Consider the following 24,245-nt stretch of genomic DNA (forward strand, 5'->3'; position numbering starts at 1 on the left):
GCTAAAATCAACAAAGGGGGTGGCTTTACATCAAGGAGCATTTCAGGCAGGACTTCACAGAGGGTTCCAATAAGAAATGGTGCACCTAAGTTATTGTTCTTATTGGAACAAGGAGGTTAGTCTGGCCTCTGATTGATACATGGCTAGATTTACCTCACTGCACCTTCTCTGTGAGTGACTGCAGTGTGACCTAGAGGAATGAGTCCCCTAGACGGGGGAGGGGGGAGAAGCAAATGAGTACAAAACAAATCTGGTCTATTTCTTGTTTTGATCCACTCCATCTATCTTTTACATCTTTGGCTGGCAGCAGACGGTGCAGAAGGACTGCATGCCATGCACATCTCATGGCTGCTCGACAGAAGATGGTGCAGTATGACTGCTATCCATCCTCATCTCTTGCCTGCCCGGCAGAAGATGGTACAGTACGACTGCTAGCAATCCGTATCGCCTGCCTGCTCACCATAAGACAGTTCAATAGGACTGACTGCAGGACTAAAGAGAATGACCTGGTCAAGTCACTCCAAATTTAGTCCCTGCGCCCATGTCTGCCCAGGCACTCCTGGCCGACGCGGCCAGGAGCACCTCGGACATGATGATGACGGCTACCAGTCATATTGCACCGTCTGCTGCCAGAAGGCAATGGGTTCCTGCTACTGTGTAGCAATGCAGTACCGCGTCTGCCAGCACCCAGGAGACATACGGTGACGGTTACCTCAGCGGGCTCCATGCTTGCTGTGGTATGGCGTCTGCACAGGTAACTCAGGAAAAAAGGCGCAAAACGACTGTCTGCCCTTGCTTTCACGTAGGGAGGGAGGGAATGGGGGCCTGACGATATGTACCCAGAACCACGCGCAACAATGTTTTAGTCCCATCAGGCATTGGGATCTCAACCCAGAATTCCAATGGGCAGCGGAGACTGCGGGATCTGTGGGATAGCTACCCACAGTGCAACGCTCCGGAAGTCGACGTTGCCTCGGAACTGTGGAAGCACTCTGCCGAGTTAATGCACTTAATGCACTTAGAGCATTTTCTGTGGGGACACACACACTCGAATATATAAAACCGATTTCTAAAAATCCAACTTCTATAAATTCAACCTTATTCCGGAGTGTAGACATACCCCTAGTAGCAACTGTTTCCAAAAATGAATAGTAAACCATATGTATTTTGCCTTTGCTGCAAGAGGGTTTTGGTATCCAAAGAATTTGCTTGTTAGAGGGAAGTCTGAGAAAGTGAGGAAGGAGAATAGGGAGAAGGAAGTGCGAAAAAATATACAGTTTAGGAACAGCAAGCAACACAGGGGTCTTACAAAAACCCCTGACAAAAATCAAGGGAATTCCATTCAATTCTTTCACTTTTAATAAACGCCAATGTCTTTGAAAAGAAAAAGAAGAATCCATTCCAAAGGGCCTGTCTGCATGACAATTTTTAAACAAATTGGAAAGTATTTTCTGGCATGGCTGGCTCTAAACAGGAGTTGAATCCACATACAATATGATTAAAGAGTCTGTCACCCTTGGCAGAGACCTAGGCTAGTACACTATACCTATTTCAGCAGGTCACACTATTTTGTGCTGCGAGGCAGGACACAGTGGCCAGGTGTATGTAACTGGTTTTGCCAGCTCTCCCTCCTCCAATCTCTCTGCACAGTAGGACACTGTTGAGCACACTGCCCCATGTACTGTTTTGTATCACTTTATGTGCATGTCCTTTGGGTACTCTAGTCACATGCTGAGGCATTACAGAATAGGTGCCCAGATTTGCACAGAACACTCTCTTAGCACATGGTTAGGTAGCATGGGAGGTTCAGATGCACAAACATGGCTGTGGTGTCAGAGAAAATACTGTGCGGACACAAACTGAATCATGTCACTTGTACCCAGTTAAGCTGACTGCGCCTCTAACCAATCACAAAAATCACACTGAAAAATATATTGTGGGCAGGGCTGTTGTCCCACCACCTTAAACTTTGTTTACTGATATTTGACAAGCAAACATTTTTTCCTCCCTTTTTTCACTGTAATTTTGAAGTAGAATATGTGGCATGCGTATGAGAGGAGATAAAAGTTGTAATTGTTTCTTTGGAGCTGTTGTGATATAAAAGGATACTTTAAAAAAACACGTTTTAGAGTCATGGTACCCTTGTTCAACGAACAGTGCTGCTATCACAGTAACATCCATGTGTTCAGTCTCCCTCCTGATACTTGGGCTCAGTGCTACTATCACTGGCTGTGTCCAGACTAGAATACGACGTACCCGCTGACTAGGAATGCTGCGTCTGCCACAGTGGAAGTTCTAGCAAAGACAGGGCTGAGGCTGTAGCACTATGGTCTCATGCCCTTGGTCAGAGGATAGATTCAGAACATGATGCTGGAAAAATTGGGAGCCCTGACTACCTAGCACTTGCACTGCTCCTGCGGAATCTCCATCACTGGAGATCTTTAACAGCAGGTTAGACAAACACCTGTCAGGGATGGTCTATCTAGATAATACTAGTTCTGCTGTGAGTGCAGGGGACTGGACAAGATGACCTCTCGAGGTCCCTTCCAATCCTACGATTCTACTGCTGCACCAATGATGAACAGGCACTGTAGGTATAGCAGCGGAGATGTAGCCACTGTGATGTTCCTTCTCCTCTTCCACATTAGCTCTATTGAAAATGCAGGATCAAAACAAATACAGTACTATAGTAATATTGCAACAGTAGTTTACATAGAGAGGTGGTCTGGTTCTCACTTGGGGCTCTTTTCTTAGTTTAAGGTTTATTTTTTAGATTGGAGGAGTTAAAGAGCATAAATGCAACCTCCTTTAAAAAATGCTCCCTTAAAACCTTAAAACAAAAACCTGTTTGAATTTGAAACCCCCACTCTACCCTAGTATCGCTAGTCTTTTATTAATCTTGCCCCTCCCATATAACCAGGAGCGCTCTTCTCAAGGTGGAATAGTCATGTGACTTCCCAATGACACCTTAGTTGACCCAAAAAAGGTCAGTGTAAACTCAAAAATAGATACATATGTCCAGTGTTTGTGCAGGTAGTTAGCTAGTGCAGCACCTTCTGTTTAAATGATTTAAATGTTCCTCCAATTCAGAGAAATGTACTTAGGAGTTTTAATAGATGTATTAATTACTATTCTGTAAACACACAAGAATTCTATTGTATTCTAGATGCTTTTACAGTTCCTGTCCTCTTCATTCAATAACAGAGTGCTGTTTTGGCATTTAAAAACTGACCGCTGACGGTTGTCAAAGCTCTAGCCCCATAGCTGCAGTCTAATCATGTCAACTAAGGAGTTCAAGAGGAGCACTAAGTCAACATGCCAAAAATCCTAATGAAACTATAAAGTTACCACACGTTTGATGACCAATTTTTGAGTCTTAATATCTCAGTAAGTCATTATTTTGAAAGCAGCAAAACAGAAAAATGAGGAGCAGTTGTGGATTAATCATTTGCCAGAACAGTTTATAAACTAGTTTTTGTGTTTTAAAAGGCCTCAAATCATCTTAAACGGGCAAAACCTCTTGGGCTAGATTCTGTTCTTACATGTACCAGTGTCACTCCATTTCACTGGAACTCCCCTGTACATCTATGCTCTCATTTCCCTGCTCCCCCTCTTGATATCTAAACTTTTCCCAACCATTTTACTTGTTTCCTTCATCCCTTTCCCCAATCTTACTTTGTGACTTCTAATTTGCTCCTCACAGCACCCAAAACAATCTCCCTCTCCTCTTCCACCCAAGCCTCCTCTTCTTGCAAATCCTTCTTTAAAAACACCACTTCCTAAGGGGAGGGCGGGGGGGAGCCAACGGAATTATCTCCTCCTGTCTTCTCATTATTAATCATCTCTTTACCCATTCTCTTCTGTTGTCCTGTGCATTCTTATTTGTCTTTTCTTGTTTAGATAGATAGCAGTGCCAAGCAACCCCTAGGTTACTCTCAGGAGGCTGCCATAAATTGAGGACCCCAGGGGCTCCTCTAAGTCATGCTGTGGCCCTTTTCAGCTCCTGCAGCAGTCTAGAATCCCAGGAGAGCAAAGGTGGCTCCTCGCCTTCTGTGCTGTGCCAAGAGGCGCAGTACAGAATTTCAGCCTGCCTCTTCTTATCTGTGGGCGTAAAACACTGCGCAAACTTCTGATGCCACAGAAACGTTTTGTAACAATAATGAAAGTGCACCCTGAGTTGCATATCAAAAGTTTGCATGGCACATTAGCCATGTGGCTCCTGTTGTCCTCATTAGGAGTGGTACAGCAAGTGCTACAAAAAATTGTGTTTCCCTCCAGATCTGTGGAGTCCACAAAGGCTGTTTTAATCTTGTTGGCTGGTTTTAGGACCAGATTCCTTAAAGTGACATGACTATAAATGTTAAATAAATACAAGGAGCCTGATTCTGAACTTCTATCAGTTTACACTGCTACGAGTCTGAAGTAACATTGGTTACAATGGAAAGAGACTGATATAACTAAGGACAGGTTTCAGAGTATCAGCCGTGTTAGTCTGTATTCGCAAAAAGAAAAGGAGTACTTGTGGCACTGTAGAGACTAACCAATTTATTTGAGTATAAGCTTTCGTGAGCTACAGCTCACTTCATCGGATGCATATAACTTAACAGAAGTTCTGAAGAGTTCTGTTAAGTTATATGCATCCGATGAAGTGAGCTGTAGCTCACGAAAGCTTATGCTCAAATAAATTGGTTAGTCTCTAAGGTGCCACAAGTACTCCTTTTCTTTTTGTGATATAATTAAGAATCTTACTTGGGAATTTCGCCCTCCAAGAGATTTTGACCATTTACAAGGATTTTTGTGCTTTTAAAACACAAACGTTAGGCAAGGGATTAATCCACAACAGATGAGGCACCTGCATGAGACAGGACCCCAATCGAGGGATTCTAAGATGAACCTTCTGAAAAATCAGATTCATAATGAGGATGCAGATATAACCACAACTGTAATGTCACATAAGGTGATGATACCATGTACACTGTTTTAATTAACAGAAGCTATAACATGTTTGCTACTAAGTTAACACTTCAGTACATGAAGAATTATTTAAAACTGTCTTTTGGTGCTTAGATCCCAAAACTCTCTCGAGTGCTTTGTCTAGTATTAAAACTAGGCTGAATATTTTGGGTATCTGTCTTAGATCAAAGGGCGGAGGGGACTTTTATAGAGAAAGTTCAGCAAGACTTGCTGCCCGTAGAACATTTTATTTCATTCCACAAATAGATGTGCAGAACAGTCAGAGCTCCAAACTAGGTGCTTGGCAACAACAGCTGCCATTGGTGACTTAATTGCATTACAGTGAAATAATGTTGTCTGCTTCATCTGAAAGGCTGCTGTGTCACTGCTGACCTCTTGAAAGTAAAGCTGCTACATTTCTTGTGCAAGGTCAAGTTATTGCAGAGCAGGATAAAAACTCACAGCACAATCCTCCTCCACCACAACCGTGACACACAAAAGGATGATTTTAAATAAATTAATCAGCAGCCTTTGTGCAAGGTTACACAACAGCAGGCTTTGTGCAATGGAACACTCACAAATATACATCCGATATAGCTCACGAAAGCTTATGCTCAAATAAATTTGTTAGTCTCTAAGGTGCCACAAGTACTCCTTTTCTTTTTGCAAATACAGACTAACATGGCTGCTTCTCTGAAACCAACAAATATACAGTCACTAGTTGGAAAAAAGTCATTCAATTTCCTCTGGTTATAAAATAGACATGGCTTTCCAGGACCCTGCATAAAATTCTACACTGCCTTTTTTTAAAGTGCTGAATTGGCTCCTCCTCATCATCATTACATATAAAATTTAATATGGTCTTAAGTGACCAAAAGATTAGTTTTTGTAATTGTTGGGCAAGTGTTCCCTAAATCAAATGGTTCTTACAAATTAATTTGAATAAAGGAGTAATATTCTTTTTCTGGTTTTTTAATTGTAAATTATGGATGGGATTTTCAAAAGTCCTCAACACTGGCCTAAATCTGCTCCCATTTAAGATAATGAGAAAATACCATTGACTTCAAATTAGGTCAAATTTGAGTGTTTCTGAAAACTGTAGTGATGTTTTCACACAGAATTATCTACAGGGCAGAAGACAGACAGCCTTTATCACATAATTTGGTATAAACTTATGCCAGTGTAAACAAATGTGCTTGATATCTGCTACTACAGAGAATTCATTTTCCATTTCCTTACTGGAAGTGAATAGTATAGGAATCTGATAAGAGGCTTCTTCCCAGAAGGATCTTTATAGATCATAATAATCAGTGAAAGTAATCTTAAAATAGAATTTCTGGGAGAGAAAAGAGATATTTCAACAATACTTTTTTTAAAAGATGTTTCAGAAAGTGTTGTATTTTCTTTTGCTGATGAAAAAAGTTTTCTGGCAAATCCCTGCTTTGTGTGAAATATATAGAACATGGGTATTTTTTCTCTTTACACCCTTCTTTAAGTTACCTTTGATTACATTCTTTTTCCTCCCACCACTGTCCCCCATCCAGCGATCCCTGAATACCTTTAGGCCAGCACTCAAAAAATATACCACAACATATCAGAAGTATTTTAACACCTTTGCAGTGAGACATTGCATGACATAGCTTATCCATAAAACAGGCACTCTACACTTACTTGGCTGTGTTGCAAGAACTCACGCTATATTCAACTCTTGCATGTTAGTAAATTTTTAAGCAGTTATCTATATACTAGTGCTTTTTATAGAAAAACATTAGAATCCATTTAGAATTTAATTTTACAGTGTGAACTATAAAAAGTGTCAGGTACTGGCTCCCAATGCTAGACATATACGTATTGACTCAGAGAAGCGAGGTCCTACAGTTGACTGGATAGCATTTTCCCTTTGCGTGTCTGTCTGTTTGTAACAATGTTAGAACACCGCATCTGATCAAAACCAAAATTTCAGGAAATGCTCAAGGCAATAATAGGCAGACCCCTATTGATTTTGGGTAAAAGTGGAAAACTGGAAGCAGGAAACAGGGGTAAGTCTACACTACAATTAAAAACCCAAGGCTGGCCAGTGTCAGCTGATTTGGGCTCACAGGCTCGGGCTAAGGAGTGGGCAAACACTTTTTGGCCCAAGGGCCACATCTGAATGTGGAAATTCTATGGCAGGCCATGAATGCTCATGAAATTGGGGGTTGGGGTGCGGGAGGGATTGCGGGCTCTGGCTGGGGCTAGAAATGAGGAGTTCAGGGTGCGGGAGGGGGCTCTGGGTAGGGGGTGGGGGTGTGGGTAGGGGACGGTGATGGCTCTGGCTGGGGGTGCAGGCTCTGGGGTGCAGGAGGGTGGGAGAGAGGGGTTTTGGGGGTGGGAAGGGGATCAGGGCTGGGGCACTGGAGGGAGTCAGGGGTGCAGGCTCTGGGCGGCACTTACCTCAAGCAGCTCCTGGAAGTGGGCATGTCCTCCCTCCAGCTCCTACATGGAGGTGAAACCAGGCAGCTCTGCGTGCTGCCTCATCCTCAGGTTCTGCCCCTGCAGGTTGCTGGCCAATGGGAGCTGCAGGGGAGGGAGGCACTTGAGGTGGGGGCAGTGTGCGGAGCCCCCTGGTTGCCCCTCCATGTAGGAGCTGGAGAAAGAACATGCTGCTGCTTCTGGGAGCCGTAGGAAGCCATGGCACATGTGGAGTGGGGCAAGCCCGGAGCCTGCTCCCTGGCAGGAGCTCAAGGGCCAGATTAAAACGTCTGAAGGGCCGGATGTGGGGCCCCCAGGCCATAGTTTGCCAACCCCTGGGCTCGAGCCTGGGCTCTAAGAGCCTGCAAGGTGAGTCCCAGAACTGAGGCTGCAGCCCGAGCCCGAGCATCTACACCACAATTAAACAGCCCCATAGCCTGACTCAGCTGACACAGGCCAGCTGTGGGTGTCTAACTGCAGTGTAGACATATCCATAGAGCTCCCTGTATCTAATTAGCAGACCCAGAAGCTTCAACCAGGCCTGTAAAGGTATGTTTACACAGCAAATAAAAACGTGCGGCTAGCTGCCAGCCAACTCAGGCTCCTGGGGCTCAGATTGTAGGGCTGTTTCACAGCTGTGTAGACGTCCAGGCTTGGGCTGGAGCTGCCCAAGCTCCCACCTCGCTGGGTCCTAGAGCCTGGACTCCAGCCCGAGCCCAGACTCCAGCCGAAGCCCCACAAACCCAAGTTAGCTGACATGGATCAGCCGTGGGTGTCTAGTTGGGTGTAGACATACCTTAATTGTCTGTAGATTAAAGAACTGGTTGATGGCAGCTATTAACACTTTCCAACCCAATTCCTCCAATCTCAGTTCTGCCCATCCTCCCAAGAAGAGCTCTGTGTAGCTCAAAAGCTCGAATGCCTATTCTCTCCCTGATCAACAGAAGCTGCTCCAATAAAAGATATTACCTCACCTAGCTTGTCTCTCTAATATCCTGGAATTGACACAGCTACAACTACATTGCACCACATCCTCCCAAGAGTTTAACATGTTGACACCATGAATGACTTATCTCCCTGACAGAAAGAAAAGCAGTAAGAATTGGAGGGCATGGGGGAAAGTGGGCACACACAGAGCACCTAGCATGGGGGGGAGAATGAGAGCCTCAAATGAGAAGAGTGGAGAAGTTGGGGGGCACGCAGGCCCTGGCATGATGGAAGGGGTGAGAGGATTGCAGTGAGTCCCCAAAACAGAGTGGGATGGGAGTATGCCACACAGGAAACTTGTGCGGAGAATGGACGAATGCAAGGAGCCCCTCATGTGTGCAATGAGCTCAGCCTGCAGAAGCTACAAAGCATTTGATCCCACCAGTAAATAATATTTTGATCATAATTTCTCATAACTACAAATACAAATCTGCAATACTGATCTTTATATTTTCTATGAAACTTCATGTCCTAGTGAAATTTGGTAATGCTGGGTTACAGTACTTCCTTTTGAAATAGCAGTTTCCTTTTCCAATACCAGGTATTTAATTCATATAATCTGTCATTACATATTGTCACAGATGCTGTTCCAAACAAAAAGCTTGTCAATTTAAAGGAGAAATTATATTAAATGTTAGTCCTGTATTAGCCATCTTCTTACAGTAGCTACAACTAATGTTTTTATAAGCTGAATGCCATGACCTGAAGTGCTCATCCAGTAGCTATAATTAATATCTTGACTAAACCGAACACCCCGCCTTCCCTGAAAGCCTTCTTGTATGTCCATCTAGTTCCTTATATGGCTGGGATAATTGTCAACACCAGACTTTCTGGCTCTAAACTACATTCTTATTATAGCAACGACTCCATTGGAGACTCCACACTGGAGGATTGACCTTCAGCTAAGGTGGTGGAGGAGAGTGTTTATTTCTTTACTAAGTCACATGTCAGTCTTATGTAGATCTCTTCTTAAGTAAACAAAGATATTAGCATTGTGAGGAGAATCTACTTTATTTCACCTTCACCTTACTGTAAGCTTTTCTTTTCTAAAATATTCTATGAAGTGAGCTGTAGCTCACGAAAGCTTATGCTCAAATAAATTGGTTAGTCTCTAAGGTGCCACAAGTCCTCCTTTTCTTTTTGTGAATACAGACTAACACGGCTGCTACTCTGAAATCTATAACTTCTGTTAGTGACTTTAGAAGTCTGTTAAGTTTTTAGTTGTTAGAACTAAACAAGCTGTGTCAGGGAGAGAAGGAAGATGAGCTTGATGAAGAAAGCAGATCTATTGACACAACACTGTTTTCTCCTCCCATAAAGATTAAGTAACATCCGTTATTCACTTCGGTTTTAAGTATTGCATTTTATTTCTCAAATGTTCATCACTGCATTATCAAGTTCCAATACCAGAAAGGAGAAAACGGAAAATAGCTAAACAACTTGTATTTAGCTTCCCCCTTAAATATTCTGGTTATCATGTTCTAACAGCCAGCAACAAAGTAAGTATTAATTGGAACTATAATTGGACCATGAGACAAATGTGAATAATATGCTAGCAAAAAAAGCTACAACAAAATGTCTGTTTCCATAGAGTTTAAGATCCAAACAGACCATTACGATCATCTAGTCTGATCTTTTCCATAACACAGGCCAAAACCCCTCACTTTATACTGCGTATTTAGGGCTTACTCCCTCAGAAACAAGTATGGTGAATTTCAGTACCACCAACTGTAAAATAAGAAATGCCAATCACTTTCTAAACCCAGGGCTATGGGTTTGTGGTTGTTTTTTCTAGACTTTCCTAAAGTGACAGACACCAGGGTATGTCCCAGTTGTCTAATGTTAAATGAGTAGAGTATGACTGAACAATTGAAATACATACTCGAGAACAATAGGGACAGATTGGGTGAGGAAAGATGAGGAAGGAAAGATAAAGAAAGTGGTTACAATTTGAGAGTTAGTTTAAATAAAGAATTCAGTTTAATCCTAATGACTGCTTTGCATATTTTAGTCAAAATTCATCACAATCAACATGGCAATTTACTTAGCTATCCCAAGGCGACAGTGCAAGCATTTGGTATATTAAAAAGCAAATTTAGTCCAGCATAACGTGCACACACTTCTTTGTGAATTGAATGTATGCTGTTAGAGGTTAGTACAGAACCCACTAAAAAACTGATTTTGCTACTGGTTTAATAATCAAAGTCTTCAAAAGGAGAAACGTACATAAACATTTCTCATTGAAAAGGCCTAAATAAAATAAGTCAACAGCAGGAACATATATTGTTTACTAGAACAAAAGCAAATAGACCAGCTCAGGTAATTTGATTCTTATCCACAGCATGGATGATAACAGTTTTCAATAGCTGCTTAGGCCAGGGAACATGGAGTAACCAGATTTACTAAACAAACTTTCTGCCAAGGACATTATCAATCATTAAGAGTGTGACATGCACAAGTTTAATATACAGAAATACAAAATTAAATTTCACACTTTCTTCACCTTCATTCATTCAGTTTTTGGTACAAAAGCCTTTTGAATCTTTTATAAAAGCATAGTTAGAAAAAAACAGGGGGAGGGACAATTGTAGCAGTGTTAGATATAGATGGAAAAAGCAGAACAGTTTAACAACCTGGAGATTTAAGGTATAGCAAGGGGCATGCAACAAACCTCTAAGGAATGCACACTTTAAAAAAAAAAGTTAAAAGTGGTTTATTTTAGAAACAAATTGCCAATACAGACCTTTTTGTTACAGTGTGCAAAACTCTTCAGTTTAGAGGTTTATGATAATTTTTATTTTACGTATTCATTTTATTTTACAACTTCTGTCTGTATGAGTTCACAGCCCGTGGTTTTTGCTTTGTATGCCAAGTTCCTCCCGAAACAAAAACCTCAGCCAAAATTACCAAGCTTTGCCTAGCTGATACCTAAAAGCAGAAACAGGAACAGGCTTGCAGAAAGAATTGCAAACCTTTTGACAAACGTGGGCAGTTTCCCCTCATTAATAAACCCCAAAACATTATGAAAAGTTCATGGAGCTTTTCTAATGAAATTATTGGTTCACCCTGTGACCAGCAAGTATTTTAAAGAAAAATCTAAGTGCTACTAAGTTGACAGCTCTGAATATAAAAAACAAGGAATTTGAATTCCTAAGTCCCACAACTCATGAACTCTTATGGAAGAGACCAAGTGGGCCCGGTTTTGTTCAATATCTTCCTTAATGATCTGGAGGATGGTGTGGATTGCACCCTCAGCAAGTTTGCGGATAATACTAAACTGGGAGGAGTGGTAGATACGCTGGAGGGTAGGGATAGGATATAGAGGGACCTAGACAAATTGGAGGATTGGGCCAAAAGAAATCTGATGAGGTTCAACAAGGACAAGTGCAGAGTCCTGCACTTATGACGGAAGAATCCAATGCACCGCTACAGACTAGGGACCGAATGGCTAGGCAGCAGTTCTGCAGAGAAGGACCTAGGGGTGACAGTGGACGAGAAGCTGGATATGAGTCAACAGTATGCCCTTGTTGCCAAGAAGGCCAATGGCATTTTGGGGTGTATAAGTAGGGGCATTGCCAGCAGATCGAGGGACGTGATCGTTCCCCTCTATTCGACATTGGTGAGGCCTCATCTGGAGTACTGTGTCCAGTTTTGGGCCCCACACTACAAGAAGGATGGATGTGGAGAAATTGGAGAGAGTCCAGCGAAGGGCAACAAAAATGATTAGGGGTCTGGAACACATGACTTATGAGGAGAGGCTGAGGGAACTGAGATTGTTTAGTCTACGGAAGAGAAGAATGAGGGGGGATTTGATAGCTGCTTTTAACTACCTGAAAGGTAGATACAAAGAGGATGGATCTAGACTAGTCTCAGTGATAGCAGATGACAGGACAAGGAGTAATAGTCTCAAGTTGCAGTGGGGGAGATTTAGGTTGGATATTAGGAAAAACTTTTTCACTAGGAGGGTGGTGAAACACTGGAATGCGTTACCTAGGGAGGTGGTGGAATCCCCTTCCTTAGAAGTTTTTAAGGTCAGGCTTGAAAAAGCCCTGGCTGGGATGATTTAGTTGGGGATTGGTCCTGCTCTGGGCAGGGGTTTGGACTAGATGACCTCCAGAGGTCCCTTCCAACTCTGATATTCTATGATTCTATGAAATGAAGGGGCCTCATAAAACCACGTGCACTAAGACATCAGATGGCATGCATGACCATTCAGAGTTTTATTTATGTTTGGGATGTACACTAAAATCACCACAATCTGGCATCTCCCCACTCAGTTCATGGTACTCAAGAGAACACTGCATGGGCTAGATTCATATTTTAAAACACAACTTATTAATTACTGGGACAGAAAAAACATGAACCCAGACCTCCTTTACTATCTAAAAGACTGGGGTTCATGGTTCTTTCCTGTCTGTGAATCAGTGGGTTTTAACCAAGACTAAGTTTTGTCTCTGCTACAGAGTATTCCTGTGTGGAAATTAATCATTTCATGGCACATACTGTATTAAAAATCTAGTTTAAAATACTCTTACATACATGAAAAATGAAAAGGTATTACATTAAATGTTATTTATAGAATGCTTTGATCCAGGTGTTATTTAATTGTTAGACACACTAAGTCTGCATATCAAAAACAGGTTTTAAAATAAGATCTATTTATGAAATGTAACCAACTAGCATTGAAAGAAAGAATTCTCACTCCTCTATTTGTCGATACCTGCTATAACCATTGTATTTACCACCATTTTATAAAACCACCAGACACAAAATTTTATTGTTGGATCATTACAGTAATTTAAGAGGAATGATTGCTCAATTTTCACCTACATAAGTACCATTTATCACCACCTAGTCATTTGGACTCAAGGGATATTGTCTGATGGTGATTAAATCTAAACAAATTGTTTAGGAATGATTATGCAACATAAAAAAGCAGGAGAGTGAGGACAAGAGAGGTTGTGCTCATCATGAGTTACTTTTCATTGCTTAGGGTTAAAGTAAGTGTGCATATATGCTGTGTGCCTCTAACCCTTTGGAAGTGTCAGACTCTCTGGAAGTTGCCATAAGAAGTGTCAATATTTCCTCTAACGGTGAGCATACATTGATGAACCCTCTCTTCACTTAAAACCTCAAACAGTCCAAGGATCAAAAATGTTTTTGATTCAGGGCAAAAGTTTTCTGGTCCAAAATACAGATTGCTCTGGCAGTATTTCTAGCCCTAGCAGTGTACAAAATGTGGACTTTAAACTTATATACTGTGTAAAACCTCAATATCTGTACTTCTGCTTTGCTACTGATTACTGTTGACACTGCTGTTGAGCCTATGCTGATATTTGCACCTTAAAGATGCTACTGGGGACCCTGTGGAGATGAAGGAACAATGTATAAATATTAACTTTCTTTTAAGTTTTGTGAGACTATTGTGCAATGTTACACATTAAAATTCAACAGCCAAAGTTTAGGAATTCTGCAAATTAACCTTGCTTCTTCTGCCTTCCCTCTGCTCTAAATATCCTGCAGAGTTCAGAAGTTTGGCAGGGTCCCTTGTTCCTCATTTCACTCTTCCCAGTCAGCTCCTCACTGTTTCTCCTATGAGCACTAGTTGGCGTTCACCAGGCGAATACAAAACTGATCTAGTAGTTTTCAACTGTCATTGTCTCTCAATACAGAGAAAACTTTATAAGATATCTTCTGTGACAAGAGAATAGAGTGGCAAACTACTTGAATAACTGATGAAAACTAAATGAAGAAAGCTAGTACCTATTTGTTGTCATTATTGAAATTTACGAACTATCAGCCAGTCCACAAGTTCTTAAAATTTTAACTGGATTTACTTAGTAGGGACCTAAAAGAGTTAGGAAGACACTTAGTTCAATTATTTTTTCAAGTGCAATCATTAAACACTAACTGAACAATTGTTTTAATCAATTTTCTTCCAGTTTTTCCAAAATATTCTACTGAATTGTGAAAATAAATCATACGATTTTTTCAGGCCAAACATTGCTAAACAAAGTTAGGAAGGTCAGTGTGGAGGAGGGGATGTAAAAATATGTATAAAGCTGCTGTTGAATGGATCCCAATGATTAGTCACAGATGTATGCTTACTATTTCCTTAGCATCCTGTTTTCTGGAGACAGCAGGGGAGAAAAAGTTCACCAGATAGCTAGAATTTTTGTAAGATCACTTTAAAAAGTATTTCACAACACAGTACAAAAAAATCTCTAAGAAGGTGGTTTTGAAAATTTTTTCACTCTATCATTTTCTAATTAAATACGAATTTAAATTATTCACATAGATGAGGTGCTGAGAGCAGCACGAAGAAAAAATAACAATATTTTATTTTAACATTGTTACAGGTAGCAAAGAGCCTCAAAATACAAAGATTAGCAGGTGTACACTGAACTTTCACTTAATATATCATGACGCCTGTGGTATAGTGATGACTTTCCCTCCCAATGTAGAGTATTCTGGTGTTATCTTGTTTCAAATTCAGGTGAACTATAAAAGTAAAATGGGGATGTGAGCAATTTATGAGAATACAAAGAAATTCAAATAGGAGCCACGGAACACAGCTTAAACATGATGAATGTAATATCAGTCATTACAATGCAGTGCTCAAAACACATTGCTGCAGGTGGGAGTACTTTAAGTTTTCAAGTAAAAATATTTGTGATAGTTTATATTCATTCTGTCTTAAATTAATTTCTGTGGAAAGGGCTAGTAAATCCACTCACCTAGGGTAAGTGGGAAGCTTGACCTGGGAAGTGAAGGGACCCACACAACATGAACCCGTGCAGAATCCAAGCTTTCATTGTCAAAAAAAAAACAAGTGTTTAGCCCTGTTGTGAAAGTGTTACAAAGATGAACTGTGTGTATATTGACGGGCATTGACATCTCCCCAGATCCGGAGACAAACAGATCTCATAATTTTGCTAAGCAGCAGCATAGTGAAATTAACAAGACTCCTGTCAGTTTACTTAAGATATTCAGAACTTCGCAGAGATCAGTGAGACTACTAGGAATCATGTCACTTTCACACTGCTGCTGATGGGTTGGAAAGCTAGAAGCAGAAATAGAAAACATGGGAGTTATTCACCTAGGGCTTGATTCAGTGCAAAATAGCTTAACTCCCACTGACTCCAATTGTGCAGGATCGGGCCTTTGACCAAAAAACCAAGTGCTGTGGAGAGGTAGTGAATGAGAGAGAAAGAAACTCTCTGGCTTGCACTTATAGAACTCTGCACCAACAAAGCATTTTAAAACAATTAACTACCACTAATCTGTAACCCCTGGAGCTGGGGAAACTGAGGCACTGAGCGCTTAAGTGTCTCATCCAACATCATACAGACTGTGGCAGATACAGAAACTGAACACACATTTTCCAATTCACAGTTCTGCATGTTAGACAAGAAGAAAAGGGGTCTAGCAGGTAAAGTCTGAAATATTTTCAGATAGTAACTTAATGAAGAGACAGCACCATTCACTAAGAGCTATTAAGAGGATTCTACTGCAGACTGAGAATGACAAATTTTAAAATTTAATTGTTAAACCCATATCATTTCCCTACAACACTCCCTGTGGTAGGTGGGAAAAAATGCTTCTGGGCGGATTCATTGGAAATTGCACAGCAGAATTATAAACCTCTGAAAGACAATGATGGAAATGGACTATACCAGCACTAATGGGTACAGCTTCAAAAGCTAAAGATCTGTTTCCTGTTATGGACCCTCAAAGCCAGCAGTGGATGATCTCTCTCAAAGTTATGTTAACACAGGAAATTACTCTATTTTCCTACTGTATTTTGCATATCTTTAAGGGATTTTGTTTTAGGGAAAGTCAATGGTATTTTCTTACTTTGTAACCATTTAGGAATTTAAACCTACATACACATTCAGAATATATTGTTCAACGGTGTAATGCAGCATTACAATGTCCTAATTATTCATTATTTGTATTTTAATGCTTCAGATTAAGTCACATTACACTTCATTTCAAATTAAAAGCGAAAAAAAAATTCAGCAGCAAATCTCTATTTAAAGCTCTTTGGCTTTCAATATTGATGCTTCTGCAGCAGTCTGTGAAGACTGTGCCAGGAAAGTGTGATTTCCAGAAGACGAGGATTAAAACAGATATCTGGTTTTGCAGAATATATGGAATTATACATACAGCTGAGTTCAAGACAGAAGTTATTATCGTTCGGGGGTTCTCATACTTTGTGTTCCCGTGGTGCTACTCAGTTTTAACATTGATCCATAAAGTAAATTAAATCCAAACTGGGCTCAAGTCCAAGCTCCCACTGTGACCACTAAAGCATTCTATAACAGTCCCTCTCTCAGGAAAATACCAACAGTTAAGACTAGAAAGAACCTTTGCTGCACCCACTCACCCAACACACCAGCTACATGCAGAATCTGAGGGAAGAATATATGCTTAGTAGCTGCATTCTATCAAGATGATGTTCTTCACTCCACCTAACAGCAAATAATTGGGCCGTAAGAGAGCAAATGAGTGTGTGGGGGGGAGGGGTATTAAATTCATTCCCTTACCAAGGACAGTGAATGTGGTAGCTGTGCTATTCCCTATACAAACACATATGATTACCCTGTCCTTGCTCCCCAAAAAATAACAATCTGGGAAGACAAGTAGCAAAAGAAGGGGCCAGAGAGGGACACTATAAGAGAGAGAGGCAACAAAGTGCTGGAAAAAGGAGAACTGGTAGAAGACATTTACCTGGGCTTCATCTAAGGCAGGGGCGGGCAAACTACGGTCCGCGGGCTGGATCCTGCCCCTCAGGGCTTTGGATCCGGCCACCGGCATTGCCCCCTGTGGTGCCGTAGGCCCCGCGCCACTCTCAGAAGCGGCTGGCTCCATGTCCCTGCGGCCTGGCAGGGGGCTCCGTGCTTTGCCCTTGCCTCCAGGCACCACCCCCTGCATCTCCCATTGGCCGGGGATGGGGAACTGCGACCAATGGGAGCTTCAGGGGAGGTACCTGGACGAGCGGCAAGGGCAGCGCACGGAGCCCTATGCCGCCCTCCCCCAGGGGCCACACAGGGACGTGGTGCCGGCTGCTTCCTCCCACTGCAGTGAGTCTCAGAGCCTGGGTCAAATGATTCAAGCTCACGCTATGGGGATAAAAATAGCAGTATACATGTTCCTGCTCAGGTGGAAGCTTAGGCTCTCAGACCCAACCCCCTTGCCAGGTTTTAGAGCCCAGGCTCCGGCTCAAGTGGGAAGGTCTACACTGCTATCTTTAGTCTCATAGCACAAGCCCTGCGAGCCTGAGTCGGTTGACCCGGCTCTGAGACTCGCTGCCGCGGTGGTTTTTTTGGGCGTGTGGGCGAGTCCTAAGAAAACTAAATAGTCATACACAAATTTTGGTGTTGGATTAGAAAACAAAGAGCAGGGATGAATGGCCAGTTTCTAACATGGCAAAAGGTTTACAGTGAATTGCCCCAAGTACTGGTACTATTTAACATTTAATTAAATAACTATGTAAAAGAGGGGATAGCTATGACTACGAAAAATTAATGAAGTGGAGAACTTCAGAGGGATGTTACATAGCTATACAATAGGGAAACATAATGATGGCATATTCAATTTAGTGTACACAAGTAATGCACATTGCAAGGAACATTTTGTCCTATTCATGCATATTGACAGAGTCTAACGTAAATGTAACCACTAAGGACAGACACCAAGGTGTAACTGTGGAGAGCTCAATGAAAACAGAGAATGTTCTGCAGTGTTCCATTTAATATTCATGAAAATTAAGGGCTTCCTCCTCCTGAGTCCTCATTCTTCTTATCTCGTAGTTAAGTCATAATCCTATATTTATAACATTGCAATATTTTGCCATAGAAAATATTGCAAGATCACAAATAAGGCAGCATGGCAACTACAGGATGAAATAAGAAAATGGGTTAGGAAGGAGCAAAATCTAGTTTAAGCAGAAATAACTTCAACAATTAGCAAATATGATAAGAACAATTATGAAAAGAGTAAAAGAACTGAATTTACGTTATAATTTTCCATCTATTAAATTTTTTTTTAAACATAATCAAGTCTCCTCTTAGACATTAACCTTCAAGGCACTTTACAACTCTGGCCCCTCCTTAATGATCCACTTTTGACTTAGGTTGCCTACTGTTTACCTGCTTGCCCTTTTGCCCCATGAACATCTTTAGACTTTCTTCCATTCCACCTCTTACGCTTGGAATGCCTTCCATTAAATTAATCATAAGGCTACTTACTGATCTCTCCTCCTTCAAATTATTTCTCAGGACCCACTTCTGCCTCACATGTTGCTTATCTTCATAAATTGTAAGCTACTGAGGGCAGGAATCATATGCACCTTTATGCTTGTGTAGCATCCCACACAATCCAAATCAGGGCTGCTACAAGCTACCAAGATATCCACGTTAAGCAAGAATAATGATACTACTACAGCTACAAAGTATGGCTCTCGTTTATTGCTTCCAACAGATCTATCTGCAAGTTCTGTTTGTGAAAGCAGATTCTGATCCCACAATAGGACTTAAGACACATTATTTAAAACTAGTAAAAAGAGACAAAAAGTAGATAAAGGGCATTGAATATATTAAAAACAATACATACAAAGGAAAGGAAATGTTGAGTGGAGAATGAACCTCTGAACATACCCCATTTGACTGAGCTTAATTACTAAATGATTTTTCAGTCTGTACATGTTATTAACTGAGGGCTGGTCCACACTAGGAAGTTAAATCGGCATGGCCACATCTCTCAGGGGTGTGAAAAAGCCACACCCAGGAGAGATGTAGCTATACCAACCTAAACCACTAGGCTGATGAAAGAACTCTTCCACTGTCCTAGCTATCACCTCTTGGGGAAGTGGATTACCTATGCCAGTGGGAAAACCCCTCCTGTTGGCATAGGTAGTGTCTACACTGAAGTGCAACTGTGGTGCAACGACAGCACGGCAACTGTATTGCTGTAATGTTTCAAGTGTAGACAAGCGCTCAGTCTTTCCGTTCGTTTTTGTGAACATAAAATATTACAGTAAAGAACATTCAACTGGTAACGAGGAAAACAAGGACATTTGCCATTAAGAATGACAAGTGATATAAGACACGCTCTCCAACATTAATGCACAACAGAGTGCTTAAAGGAGCAGATAAAGAGGTATCCACAATGGGTATAGGTTTTTTAAAAAAAATGTCATCTTTTCATTCCACTTAAATTCTTTGCTGCTAATGGTTTGTTAAAACATTAACACTCTGTTAATGACTTTGGATTGGAATATGTGTGTGTTATATATTATACAGATACATAAATACCCTCAAAAATCTACATAGGCAGAGATTTTTGAATAGAATCTAAGTATACATAGCAGGTCCATAAATTAACCGGTTCATTATATGACTTTGGTAAATCTGATTGTTCTTCATTATCATGACAATTAAAAATAATCTGTCAATTATTCTAATATTTAGTAAAAAAAATTAAGATGAAATTAAGTTCTTAATCTTGACACAAAGGGGCATCTTAAAAATGTAAACTGCCATTCTTCTGAAATCAAGTAACACAAATAACAAAACCGCAATTAAAGAAGTAAACTTCTCTGAAAAGTTTCAGCACAAAGTGAATTCTGAAGGCTTGAAAAAGCAGAGGTTAAAAGAAAAAAAGGATGGCGTTATAACCCCCATATAAAAACAGGAGCACAAAATTGTATGAAGCATTCAAATTATGGAGTTGAAACACTCAAATCAATACACAGTTTAAAAATAAAAGCAAAGTAAAAGTAATTAGGGGATAGGAAGTACTTCCTCTCCACTGATGCTTTTGTCAGCATTTACACAAGAATCCGTTACTGAATAAAATGAAATGTGAACAGACTATTTCCCTATCTAGGAGATGAAAAGTTAGCATTTTCACTGGTCTGAATCTGCATTACTGAGGCTACAAACTATTATTCCAAATATAGACCACTGAAAATCTCATGTAACATTTTAAAAGGAACGTCATATCGGGAAAATAACCTTAGTCATTAAATGGCTTTCAGATTTTTGGTCACCCTTCCTTCATAAGGTCATGTCAAGTGGTTCTACTGCATTCTTTTGTCTAAAGCCATTTCACAAAGAATCCCTATGAAAAGAAGCATGATCCAACAAGCTGCACTAGACCATCTTAAACAAAGAAAAGCCCTACAGAATGACACCAAGAAGATACCAGAGAAACCGGGCAACTTTCCTTGGTTTCAATTAGAGTGCTTTGGTGATTAACACTGAATTTTAACCTAAACTGCAACAACATGTATGAGGAAGTTATTTACTAGTAAATTACCAGCTGTCAAAAGTATACTAGAAAGTTATAGACTGCATTTGCCAAACGTAGGAAACGATTCATGCCTTTGCCAAAAACTACACTATGGTGCAAACACAGGACATCTGCTTCTGATTAGTCCCTCCTAGATTTATTCTGGTATTTTGGGGCTACTTTTAAACTACACGTCTTACAATAACATTATTAGAACCTCGGTTTGTATTTAGTTTGCTGTAATCATTTAAACAAACGCCTGTTTACTAAAAAGGCACCCTGAGCCTTTGTTAACCATTAATTTGCACTCACCTTAGCTTCTCTTCATGTAACCCATGAAGTCCCAAACTATCAGGGCGATCCCGTCTCCTCCTGTACAGACCAGAATATGATAACTCTTTCAGCTGTAATGCAGTCATATTTCTCTACCCACAGGGGTTTTTTAAAGTTTCTGTTGAGTAGTGCAGCTGCCAAGATGCCTGGAGAGAATATGCTCAGCAGTGGGTCTGTACACCTGCACTCGTCAGAGTTACAAATCTCTCAGCACAGGCAGCTGCTGTACTGCTTCCTGTTTCTCATAGGTACACACCCTTCAGAAGGGCACTACATTTCCCTGATCACACCTAAGGGATGACTGTGGCAAGCCTACCAGGTTCCATGAAAGTTTGTTGGAAATAAAGCTTAAGTGTCCAGTTATCATGAACAAATTTACAATTTATTATGCAAGCTATTCAGTTGTCCTTATGCCTCTTGGAATTAGCTAAAAATCTCATGAGCAATGATCTCTTCCGTATTATTTATAACAAAAGGAGACCCATTAGCACTATAAAATCCAAACTTACTCAAACATGTAAACAAACCAAAAAATTGGAGGTTAATCCAACAAACTGAGCAGCAAGAGGACCTACAAGAACTTCCACATCCAGCATTCAAACAATCTCTTACAAACCTAAGTGATTAATGCTACCAATACAAAAACACTTTTCCTCCAAAACCCTAAAAATGTAAACAATATTCATCAATGCTTTTCTGCTCTTAACTATCAAAAGGACTGTCACTCTGGCATTTGTCTATTTTTCAATGGTGCAAGGCCCTATGGAGGCTATAAAACATGAATGATAAAGTTAAAAGTTTCCTGTAACACAGGAAATCATGGTTTTCCAAGCTGCATGTCTCATTCGAACTGGTAATGAAAACTATAAACTTGAATTTTAAAATAGGTTTAAATAGACCTGAATGTTTTTTCAAAAATTGATTTTAATCTTGGCACATGTAAATAGACTGTAATCCAAGTTTTTTTCTAGGGAGAAATTATACGTGAACCTAATTCAGTTTTTATTTTGTTAAATGTAACTTTGATAACCTCATTGACTACTTGCAAGAAACTCGTAAGACACTCTTTGACCTAGACAGGAAACACATGTCTATGTGGTATAAATTATATATTCAACTATCAGCGTGTTTGATTTGTAGTGGAACACACACAAAGGTTAATTTCAAATTCCTACAATAATGAAATGTGCAAAGAATGCAAATGTTGGTTTTAAATATGTAGTATTGGATCTGTAGCTTCATACTAGTGAATTCTGTCAAGTTTATTAAACAAGCATGGGAGTTTTATACAAGAATATTCTAGGAACAATTCAGTATAGAATGCCATCTGGAGGATTTTTAAGAAGGGCATTATACGATAGACCTAAACAAACTTTAACATTTTCTTAGCAACCACACCACATACACTTTAGTATATCCTGTAAGACTGAAAAAATCATGTATAAAACAAAAATATACATATTTGATTTTAAAGGACTGTACTGATTTACAGGTAGAAAAAGGCTGCACATCTCCACTCACCTGGAAACCACACCTGGAAAAATAAGAAAAGGAAAACAGTTTGTGGTATTTGCCTAAACATGCTGCATTCCAGTTTCAAGTGGAATACTCAAGTAAACCCCCACTGCACAGCAGGATAAATTTAAACAGAATTAAGCAACACCTCCCTAAAGTCAGACATTAGTAGTTTCTAATGACTAGTTAATGCTCTTACAAATACCTGTTAAATATGGTGATGACTGATACACATAGAAGAAAGAAAAGGAGGACTTGTGGCACCTTAGACAGGAACAAATTTATTTGAGCACATGGCCACTGAATGCATCCGATGAAGTGAGCTGTAGCTCACGAAAGCTTATGCTCAAATAAATTTGTTCGTCTCTAAGGTGCCACATGTACTCCTTTTCTTTTTACATAGAAGAGTAGTTTTTATAAACCATCACCAGCTTCTTATAGCCCTTTAATTATTAAAGGACATCATCAGTATATGTCCAAACAACTAATTTCTAACAACTACAATGTACAAAGTGAATCTACGGATAGATATTATGCTATATAAAAACCTGTTTTGAATTAATAGCAGTAAACTGAGCTACGGTAGTGACTGGAGAAGTAATTAACAGGATTTTTTTCAAAATACAGTAGTATCTGTTCAATTGAACCTTGCATTTTTCTTTTAAATGAGTGGCTCAAAATCTCATGGAGAAAATGGCATGATCTTCTCAGCTGCAAATGGATTCTGTTTAATTATGAAGAAAGACTGCTCCAAAGCACATAATGTCAACTCATGGTTGTTTGCATAATGACTGCGGAGCAGTATGAGCTTGCCAGGCAACAACTCAAGCCACAATGTTACGTGCCCACATCTGCCCCAAAGTGAAGTGGTTCCAAGACCAAATCGGTCATAGGACAGCATGCATAACAATTTACAGCATAATATAACAGATCCACACAAGAACTTTGGAGAGATCATTCTTTTAATAAAGAGCTGCTTGGCACCTATCCATCCTCAAAGATACTTGTCTACACTTAAAGATACTTGTCTCCTACAGCCGAGCCGCTGTAGTGCTTTGCTGATGGGAGGAATTCTCCCATCGTTGTAGATAATCCACTGTTGGAATTATTAATAATATTTGAAATTATTAAGAACATAAGAATGGCCACACTGGGTCAGAGCAAAGGTCCATCTAGCCGAGTATCCTGTCTTCCGACAGTGGCCAATGCCAGGTGCCCCAAAGGGAATGAACAGGTAATCATCAAGTGATCCATCCCCTGTCGCCCATTCCCAGCTTCTGGCAAACAGAAGCTAGGGACATCATCACTGCCCATCCTGGCTAATAGCCAATTAATATTAATATGGGAAATCACCAAACACCAATTTAACCATACATTCCTTTATTAAATCCAGCGGCCAAATGGTATTTATACAATTGCTCTAAACATGCCTAAAAAGCCTAACTAATAAGCAATTTATTACACCCAAACAGTAACAAAACATTTAACAGCATTTGATCAAGATACTTACAAACAGGCTAAACCCAGGCATGCTTACACCCAGGTTGGTTGGCTTCAGTGGGGCCAGTCAGGTATTAGCAATGAACCCTTTAAGAGTTTACTTTTTATACCCTTTAACAAACAAGTGATGTCACTGCCATTTATTGACTTCAGCTAAAAAACAGTTGGAGACAGTTCACCCTTATTTCCAGTCTTAATCCAGCTAAGAT

General features: G+C 40.3%; 1 protein-coding gene across 5 annotated transcripts in view; it reads right to left on the reverse strand.

The window, feature by feature from the left end:
* Window positions 1-24,245, reverse strand: part of LIMS1 (LIM zinc finger domain containing 1) — a 140,276-nt gene that overhangs the window by 45,283 nt on the left and 70,748 nt on the right. The window contains exon 1 of one of the 5 annotated variants that reach the window (XM_084617541.1): window positions 21,001-21,159. The exons of the other annotated variants lie outside the window; for them this stretch is intronic. Within the exon in view, the coding sequence (XP_084473667.1) occupies window positions 21,001-21,107 (107 nt within the window). The 5' untranslated portion in view covers window positions 21,108-21,159. Of the gene's footprint in view, window positions 1-21,000; window positions 21,160-24,245 lie in introns of those variants that run through there. 5 annotated transcript variants of the gene reach the window in all.

This window comes from Lepidochelys olivacea, assembly GCF_965140295.1.
Source record: "Lepidochelys olivacea isolate rLepOli2 genome assembly, chromosome: 1".
In the NCBI taxonomy this organism is placed as follows: Eukaryota; Metazoa; Chordata; order Testudines; family Cheloniidae; genus Lepidochelys; species Lepidochelys olivacea.